The following is a 10,000-nucleotide window of genomic DNA, read 5'->3' on the forward strand; positions in this document are numbered from 1 at the left end:
CGGGCATTAGGTAGGGGGTCAGTGCGTCACCTTGGCGTGGCCCGTCTTGGGGTCAAGGAAGTAGCTCCACTCCTTCCCGTTCATGCTGTGCGAGAGGCGGTACTTGCGCACGAAGGCACGGTTCTCCGCACTGCCGCTGCCATCCACGCTGCGGGCCCCCTGCGTGATGATGCCGCGCACGGTCTTGGCCGCACCCAGGTCCACCTGCAGCCACTCCTCGCCCGCCACAGGCTGCGCGGGGCTGGGGAACCAACCCGAGCGGCTGGCCACCAGCCGGGCTGCCCCCATCGAGCCATGGATGTCCCGCATGGAGGAGGCCGAGATCTGGGAGTCAGGCAGCAAGCCTGAGAGCATGCCCTGCATCTCCGAACATGGAGCGTCTGGCGTCAGGAGGGGGGAGGGGTTCGGGGCAGGAACAGAGAGGGAGAGGAGATGAGTTATTGGGAGGAAGAAGCGGATCGACAGTTTAAGGCTGGAAGGATCAATGTTTCATGTCAATATGTCATATATGAGGAGCGATAAATAAGGAGTTGTTACAAAAATGTCTGTGTGTGTGTGTATATGTGTGTATGTATATGTTTGCATGTCTGTGTGTGGGAGCGGGCGCGTGTGTGTGGTGGTGTGTGTGTGTTTGAGTGTTCTGAAACAAACACCTCCATGTTTGGGTGCTTGCGTGAGTGTGGGGGTGGGGTGTGTGTGTGTGTGTGTGTTCAGAAACGAGCATGTCCATGTGTGAGCGCTTGTACGCGCGGGGGTTACATTTTCTTATCAGTGATTGTTGTATATCCAGGTGTTATAAGGTTCATCTCAACAGGAGGATCTCTATTTATGAGCCACCAGCACCCCCGATCCACCCCCTCCTACTCCACTACAAAAACCAACCATTGATTGTAGCCAGTGGCTTAAAACCAGGACCAAGCAAAATAAGACGGAGCAATCGCAGAGGCCTGCTCCTACCCCGCGGCTGTAACACAGAGAGAGAGGCGCGGTATCCCTCTGATGGAGGGTAATGCCAGGCCACCGACTGACTGTTTCACGAGTGCCTTTATGGGCTTGGCACTGCACACAGTGGTCCGAAGTGGGCATCAGTCCTGCATAGGGGCACTGGAGACAGCTACGTGACCCACTGAAGGCGGCCCTTTCCCGAGGGCCCTGCAGGGACCGAGCGCGGCCCGGCACGATGGGGCGTGCGCGCATTTAAGCGTCATTTGTGTCAGCGCTGAAATAGGCCCCGGCCCTAAAAGGGCATCCGTCCTGCTCACTGTCGACCAAAATAGGGGCAAATCGCTGCTTAACGCAATAACGTTTCGGCATGACGGAGACGGGCGATGACATTAGCGCGTGAACGGCGGACCACCTCGGACGTACTGCGGGGGAAACACACAGAATCGGGGGCCTCAAATCTCCATAAATAGCCAAACTTAATTAGGCGCCCCAAAGAGAACAGAGAAATACGGCGCCGGGGTTTCGGGCGAGCATAAACGCGGCGAGACCAGGGCCCGGCGGTCGCCGTCTATGATATATCGGAGTCCACCGCGAGGCCGAGCGGCGCTGAGGAACGGACAGGTGTGCGTGTGCCCTGAGTGTACATATTCATGACAGAGAGACCTTACGATTCTGGGAGTAGCTCTGTTATTATTAACAGCAGGCACGGCCCCCATGCCAGGGGCAATATATCACGTGAGCTCTTCCAGAAGAAAGGCATTCAGAAACAAACTGCGTTTGCGCCCAGTAGGCCTGTGCCGGGTGGGATATCACGGGAAGGTTTTATCTGCACCTGTGATCTGGCAGCCATAGAGCTCAAAGCGAAGTGCAATGCCGTTTTTCCACGTCTGCGGCCTGATCCGGACGAAGCGCGCCAAGATGGGCTGGGGAATCCGGTTCAGGACCACCTCCAAGGGGTCCGTGTTAGCGTGGAAAACCTGGAGAAGGGCAACGGAGAGGAGCGGATCAGAAATGGAGACGGCTGCCTCCAACACCAGACACACACAAACACACACACACGCGCGCGCACTCACACACACACACACACACACACACTCATACAAACACACACACACACTCACACACACACACACACTCACACACACACACACACACACGCGCGCGCACTCACACACACACACACACACACACTCATACAAACACACGTGCGTGCACTCACACACACACTCACACACACACACACACACTCACACACACAAACACACACACACACTCACACACACACACACTCACACACACGCACGCACGAGAACATCAAACTGTGGGTCTATAATGTGGTAAAGAAAGATAATCTAATTGCTGAGCAAACAGACCCAAACACTCCACACCTGCGCTTGGGCTCCAGAGATGGCTGACACTACTGCTGTTTATTTTTCAGGCTTCAGAGCCTGGACAGTTGGCAAAGGCTGGAGACGGAAGGGTGTAAGCGCAGACTCTGGCGGTGCATGGATGACTTTTGGATTAGTACCCTGAGACAGGCGTGCACGCTGCGCGTCACCCACATTCTGCTGCTTCTAAGTGTGAGTCTGTGTCTGTTCATTATGGCTTCAACGTTTTCCCCGTGGGCCGTTCCTGCACCTTCTCTCGCCAGCTGGTTCTTGCTGAGCTACTCTGTGTGTTGCAAGCGCTGGGTCCAGGGGTGGCGAAGAAACAAGATGACAAGTTCAGATAGCATTATCTCCATCTCTCCCTCTCTATCTCTCCCTCTCTCCCTCCCTCCCTCCTCCCGTGTGTATGCCTTTTTCAGCCCAGCCCAGGAGGGAGAAAGAGGCGACTGGGTGAGAGCACGGCTCCTCTTGCTTGGCCGCGCTCGCGGAAGCGCCCCTCGGGGCTCGCCCACCCCAGGATCCAGTGACACCGATGCCGGCGGGCCCGGGCCCGACCCGGGTCGGGCCCGGGTTTGTTTGGGCGGCGAACGGAGGACGTGAGATGAAAGAGCCAAGACAAGGAAGGAGGAGGAGGAGGAAAAACGAGACGCTTAATCTTCGACGTTTGGCACGAGCTCCCAATACATCAACAAGTGACGGAGACGGAACAGAACCAAAGACCGAGAGCCATTCATCACTCTGTCTGTAAAAAGTCATCTTAGGCTGTGAGAAACAGGAAGTGAGAGGGAGAGGAAGTGCAAGGGGCTGAAGGGGAGGCAGAGATAATGTCCATGTGTTTCTCATTTGATACACTTGTAGATGCTTGATTGTCCAAATAAAGCGGGTCTTTAAAATTCAAGTTGGTCTCCCTCTCGCTTTCTCTCTCTCTCCCCTTCACACACACAGACAAACACGGCGCCCGAGAGTGTGTACGGACTGTGATAGTGAGCGGCTGTCAGAGGGTGCATAGCAGGAATCTGCTTTTGCTTAATGACTTCATGAGTAAGAGAGCGTGTGTGTGACCTTTCCCCCTGCCTACACGTGAAGCTTTGACCACAGCACAGTGGGTGTGAATGGAGTAGAAGCCTGTGTATATATGAATCTGTGTGTGTGTGTGTGTGTGTGTGTGTGTGTGTGTGCGTGCGTGCGCGTGCATAGACCAAGGGTGAAAGTGTGCAATATATCACCTCGAAAGTGAGTGGGAGAGTACTACTTCTCATGTTCCAGTGACATAACCTCACACGCTAACACACTCATCACTGAACTAGTGAAGTACTTGGTGGTGTCACGTGGCCCGAGCTCTCGAGGGGTTGGGCTGGGCGCCCAGGAGGGTACAGTGCAGGGCACCTTCAGGAAGGACGAGGGCAAACACAACCCACCTGGCCAGGACGATACGCACACTGTACTGCACGGAACGCAGTGCTCGTCGCTACTATGCTCTCACATGCAGAGAGCCAAACGCACCCGCAGTGTCCATTATAACTGCAACCTCGCATGCGCGGAGCCACATATGCAGTGCACACACACACGACTCACCCATAGTGTGACCTTTAAATCCTGTGACCACTAATGCGTGTCTCGCTGCGTCCCCCTATCATGTCATCAGAAATGCTCCTGTTTGCTCACCAAGCTCACAGGCTGGAGGGGAGGGGAGTGGCATATGCTCTAATTGGCTAACTTTGCTAATCCATCCCAGTGGCAAAGCACTGATGTAAACTGGGAACTCTGGGCATATTTACACATCTGTGCAATGTAGGATTTGAACAACAGAGCCACGGGTCATTGTGGGCTCAGCTGAAAGCAGAAAACTCAGTGAAAGTGAGTTTTAAGCACTGGGATGCCAAAATGGAGGAAGAGTGGTTAAAAGCCTGCAAAGAGGCATAACAGGATTGGGAAGTCCAATTATTGGCAGAGCCCAAGAGGAGCTGGTCAAAATGAGACTGAAAAACTGTAATTTCCCTCAGGTCTTATACACTATACTGTGTGTGTATGTGTGTGTGTGTGTGTGTGTGTGTGTGTGTGTGTGTGTGTGTGTGTGTGAGAGAGAGAAAGAGCGAGTTTTGGTCCAGAGCTCTTTGTGCAAACATTATCCATGTAGAGGCAATTGGGCAAATATACAGACTTAGAATTGATCCCATACCCATACAGCCGAGCCTGTTTTATTGATCGATGTACATGTAAATTTATATATAAAGTTGTAAAGACTGTGAGTCAGAGAAATGTACCTCCACTTTCCTATCTCACTCTCTCTCTCTCTCTCTCTCTCTCACACACACACACACACACACACCTGGTTCTGCTCTCTTTTTTACTCACTTGGCCACTGACTGTTGTTGTGCTGACAGACACGCAGGTGCTGGTAATGACAGATTCAGAAACCCTGCCATGAGCTGCCCACCCTCTGCTGATGCCAAGCTGCTCTCTCTCTCTCTCTCTCTCTCTCTCTCTCTCTCTCTCTCTCTCTCTCTCTCTCTCTCTCTCTCTCTCTCTCTCTCTCTCTCTCTCTCTCTCTCTCTCTCTCTCTCTCTCTCTCTCTCTCTCTCTCTCTCTCTCTCTCTCTCTCTCCCATGATCTCTTGCCCCCTTTTCTACGCCCCCCATCTCTCCTTTTCATTTGCCCGGACCGCTCTCTGGCCCACCCGTCTGTGGGTTTCTCGCTACCTCACGCGCGCGGGACAGGCGCGCGGGACATCTGAAGGCTCCTGCATTAGCATGCATCGCACACGCAGGAGTCCACCCAGAACTGCAGTACAACTTCAGACTGAACCCAAACAGCACATGACTTCAGCAGGCTGTGATGGGACTGACTTGTTCCCGTGACTTGTGTACGATGTATGTGTGTGTGTGTGTGTGTGTGTGTGTGTGTGTGTGTGTGTGTGTGTGTGTGTGTAGAGGGGGCTCTCAGATGTGCAGGTCTGGGCTGTGGGGCCAAGAGCAAGCTGAAACTGCAAGCCATGCCCACCAGCTACACAGCTACAACACCGCTGCTACACTACAGCACTACAGCTACTGCAACAACACTAGTGCTAAAACTACAATACTACTGTTACTGCTAGAGTAGTTCTGTTCCTGCTACAACACCACTATTACCCCCGCAATATCAGTGCTATTAGCCCCACACTACCACTACAACACCACTATTACCCCTGCAGTACTACTGCCATTAGCCCCACACTACGACTACAACACCACTATTACCCCCGCAGTATCAGAGCTATTAGCCCCACACTACCACTACAACACCACTATTACCCCCACAGTACTAGTACCATTAGCCCCACACTACCACTGCAACACCACTATTACCCCCGCAGTATCAGAGCTATTAGCCCCACACTCCCACTACAACACCACTATTACCCCTGCAGTACTAGTACTATTAGCCCCACACTACGACTACAACACCACTATTACCCCTGCAGTACTACTGCCATTAGCCCCACACTACCACTACAACACCACTATTACCCCTGCAGTACTAGTACTATTAGCCCCACACTACCACTACAACACCACTATTACCCCTGCAGTACTAGTACTATTAGCCCCACACTACCACTACAACACCACTATTACCCCTGCAGTACTAGTACTATTAGCCCCACACTACCACTACAACACCACTATTACCCCTGCAGTACTAGTACTATTAGCCCCACTACTGCTACAATACTGCCACTGCTGCTATGGCTACTGCTTACAGGGACTGGCGAGAGCAAAGACTATGGTAAGACTACGGTAAGACTACGGTAAGACTACGGTAAGACTACGGTAAGACTACGGTAAGCGCATAAACACACACCAACACACCATGCACACACTTTCATACGCTGCAGTAACATCACAGGGGTGGTTAGGGGTTAGGGGGCTCCCCCAGACCATCAACTTTCTTTCTTTCTTTTTGCAAAAGCAGGCACTCATCTCACTCCTCTTCCCCTCCCCACGTCTCCGTGGCCCCACACACGGGTGAAAGATGACTCACGGTAGCCGAGTCAGTGCAGGTCTGAGCTGATCTCATTAGAGTGGGAGAGCCTGCACCGGTGCCCGGGCACTCATTTACTGTAGCCCACTCTGGAGGGCTGCCTCGGAGATTTACAGACTCAGGAAAAACCGCTCGGAGGCTCCTAATCTAAGGCCTCAAACACACTTGCGCGAACAACATTTTAAATTAAAAGGTAAGATGTTTACGTTCCCTTAAAGGAATGCACACTCACCAGGAGCCTTGAACATTCCGTAGCCTGGACAACATGAATTTTAAAGCCAGCCAGGCAGCTGCATGCAAGGCATTTGAGACAAAAGGATCAGAATATGCAAAACACACATGACATCTGAGCGACGTCTATTTTTAAAGCTGTGGCCCTCCTAGCTGAGGTTAATTCCGGTCATTCTATCTTTGGATATGAAGACCCGGTCTCTCTGCAGCCAGACGGCCAGTGAGGGCGGCTGGAGGTAAAGCGCCATGTGAATCACTGAGAGGGGAAACATGCCAGAACCAAAACTCTTCTCTCTCTGCCACTTTTTGGCTTGGGCCCCGTAAGACAGCAAGGGGGTGACAGTTTACCGTCTTTGGGGACTCCGTGACAGACAGTGACTGAAGGCTCGCACCGCAGGGCAAGGCATGAGACTCTGTGAGCATGTTGTGACTGTGTGTGTGTGTGTGTGTGCGCGCGTGCGTGTGTTTGTGTGTGAGTGTGTGTGCGTGTGTGTGTGCATGCGTGTGTTTGTGTGTGCGTGCGTGTGAGTGTGTGTGCGTGCACGAGTGTGTGCGTGCGTGTGTTTGTGTGTGCATGTGAGTGTGCGTGTGTGTGTGAGTGTGTGAGTGTGCGTGTGCGTGCGTGAGTATGTGTGTGTGTGTGTGAGTGTGTGTGTGTGAGTGTGCGTGCGTGTGTGTGTGAGTGTTTGGTCTAGATTGTAAGCTGAGGAATAAGGCAGCATGCACAGATGTTCCCTGACTGATTCACATTCACATGGCCATGCTGTGTTGGGCAGTGTGGGGGCAGCCTGAAATAGTAAAGGCCCCCCACAGAGAGGGGGGGGGTAAGAGTGAAGGAGAGAGGAGGAGAGAGGGAGAGTGAAGGAGAGAGGGAGAGAGGAGGAGAGAGGGAGAGAGGGAGAGAGGAGGAGAGGAGGAGAGAGGGAGACTAAACAAGAGACTAAAAGTGAGGTGATGCACAGAAGAATGAGAAGCAGTAGATGATCCACACGAGTAGAAGAAACGCTGCGAGGAGTTGGGAGGGAGGCGGGGCTTTAAAAGGCTGAGTGGTAGGATCTGTGTGGTGTGGTGTGAGGGGCGGGGCGGCTGGGCTGGCTCCGCCCACGACCACGCTACGCTACGGTCTCCGATCTAGCCAGTGCGGAGCAGGGCTGGACAGGCTGGACGTGTCTGTCCACCCCTGCCTGCTCTCTGTCTTCTGGCTCCCTTCCCTCCATGGATCTCTACGACTCAACACTGGCATGCTGCCACGCTGTTTCCCCTCAAACTGATGGCACCAGTGGGACATGCGGTCAGCACTCACCGCTCGACTCCAGCAATTACTCCCAATCTCTCTCTCTCTCTCTCTCTCTCTCTCTCTCTCTCTCTCTCTCTCTCTCTCTGGTCTCCTTTTACTTTCTCCCACACCTCGGTGCTCCAGATGAAGATGTTCACAGAGCAGGCTGGTTCCAGTTGGATGGAGGCCAGTGCAGACTCAGTAGGGGGGAGAGAGAGAGAGAGAGAGAGAGAGAGAGAGAGAGAGAGAGAGAGAGAGAGAGAGGGAAACACTGTGGGGGATTTGATGATGTTTGCACCCAGCAGACTTTCTCAATCCTCTCTTCTCTCTCTCTCTCTCACACACACACACACACACACACACACACACACACACACACACACCCACACACACACACACACACACACACACACACACACACACACACACACACACACACACACACACACGGTCCCTCTCCTGTAACTCTCTGTAAAGCTCTTCCACTCTTTCTCTCAACCCATCTGCTGTCTGTGCTGTCTGTCTAGCTGTAAACTCCTTTATCTTCTCTCTCTCTCTCTCTCTCTCTCTCCCCGTGTCGACCCTATGTCTTGCCCCTCCCCCGCACGGCGCTGGTCCCTGCTGTCTGGTCTCTGAGGCTCTGCTACTGACAGACTGGAGGGAGGCAGACAACACCACGACACCATCCCCTGCCTCAATGCCACTGCCAGATCCGGGTTGATTCATAGAGAACGGTGCAGAAGACGGGGGGGGGCTCTTTACACATCAATAACACAGAACTGCCATTCATGTTGTGCACATTTACACTGAAATAATGATAATTAAACAAGGTGTATCTTGGAAGGGTACGTTCTGAGCGTTGTGTGACTTTTTTTTTTTTTAATGTACAAACACACTTGCGCACAGTTCTGCCAGATCATTACACCAATAGTCCATCCATTATTCACTGCATGTACATGATGAAGGCCTGACTGCCTATCACGGCTGGAAACAATGTCCTGTCTACAGTTCTCTGGTTGTCCGGAAGTCCCCTTGTCTTGGGACCTCAGAGGCCATCAGCAACAGGAAGAACCATCTGCTGTCTAAGAGCCTCTGTGTGTGCTGTAAGTGCCCCCTGTTACAACAGCAGTACATGCAAACATGCAAACATTCAAACATGCAAGGAGAACCATTCTCTGGTTACAGAGTGGATGCTTCCTTCCCTTCCAAGGCTATCACATCTCCTACTGTCCTACACTGAGGACAAAGGCGCAAAGCACTGATTTCTGCCCTAGACCACATCTAGGCTATACTAGACCACGCTAGACCACATCTAGGCTATACTAGACCACGCTAGACCACATCTAGGCTATACTAGACCACGCTAGACCACATCTAGGCTATACTAGACCACGCTAGACCACATCTAGGCTATACTAGACCATGCTAGACCACATCTAGGCTATACTAGACCACGCTAGACCACATCTAGGCGATACTAGACCACGCTAGACCACATCTAGGCGATATTAGACCACGCTAGACCACATCTAGGCTATACTAGACCACGCTAGACCACATCTAGGCTATACTAGGCTAGGCTATCTAGGCGATACTAGACCACGCTAGACCACATCTAGGCGATACTAGACCACGCTAGACCACATCTAGGCGATACTAGACCACGCTAGACCACATCTAGGCGATACTAGACCACGCTAGACCACATCTAGGCTATACTAGACCACGCTAGACCACATCTATGTTACACTAGACTACACTAGACCACATCTAGGCTATACTAGATGACGCTAGACCACATCTAGGTTATACTAAACCATGCTAGACCACATCTAGGCTATACTAGACCACGCTAGATTACATCTATGCTATACTAGGCAATGCTAGACCACATCTAGGCTATATTAGACCACATCTAGGCTATACTAGACCACACTAGAACATATCTAGGATATACTAGACTACACTAGACCACAGTAGACTATAAAAGACCATTGTAGACTACAGCAGGGTATGGTATGCTAGACTATGTAAAGCCATACTAGACCACATTAAGTTATGCTAGGCCTTGCTACAGGATGCCATGTGGGGCTAGGCCTGCCCCAGGAGGCCGTGTGCTTCAGGAGCGCAAGGAAACTGA

The 10,000-nt window shown here is 52.2% G+C and overlaps 1 protein-coding gene and 1 long non-coding RNA gene across 5 annotated transcripts in view; one reads left to right on the forward strand and one right to left on the reverse strand.

Moving 5' to 3' along the window:
- The window catches only part of LOC145657582 (uncharacterized), a 9,739-nt gene extending 4,804 nt beyond the window's left edge, over positions 1-4,935 (forward strand). For all 3 annotated transcript variants that reach the window (XR_014123435.1, XR_014123436.1, XR_014123434.1), the window contains 2 exons: positions 2,384-2,525; positions 2,753-4,935. This is a non-coding gene — a long non-coding RNA (uncharacterized LOC145657582). The remainder of the gene's footprint in view (positions 1-2,383; positions 2,526-2,752) is intronic.
- The window catches only part of nrp2b (neuropilin 2b), a 71,394-nt gene that overhangs the window by 25,425 nt on the left and 35,969 nt on the right, over positions 1-10,000 (reverse strand). For both annotated transcript variants that reach the window (XM_035536547.2, XM_035536548.2), the window contains exons 8-9: positions 1,778-1,922; positions 31-380 (exon numbers count right to left, since the gene is read on the reverse strand). In XM_035536547.2, the coding sequence (XP_035392440.1) occupies positions 31-380; positions 1,778-1,922 (495 nt within the window). The remainder of the gene's footprint in view (positions 1-30; positions 381-1,777; positions 1,923-10,000) is intronic.

The sequence above is a fragment of the Electrophorus electricus genome, chromosome 4, assembly GCF_041902795.1.
Source record: "Electrophorus electricus isolate QZ-2024a chromosome 4, ASM4190279v1, whole genome shotgun sequence".
In the NCBI taxonomy this organism is placed as follows: domain Eukaryota; kingdom Metazoa; phylum Chordata; class Actinopteri; order Gymnotiformes; family Gymnotidae; genus Electrophorus; species Electrophorus electricus.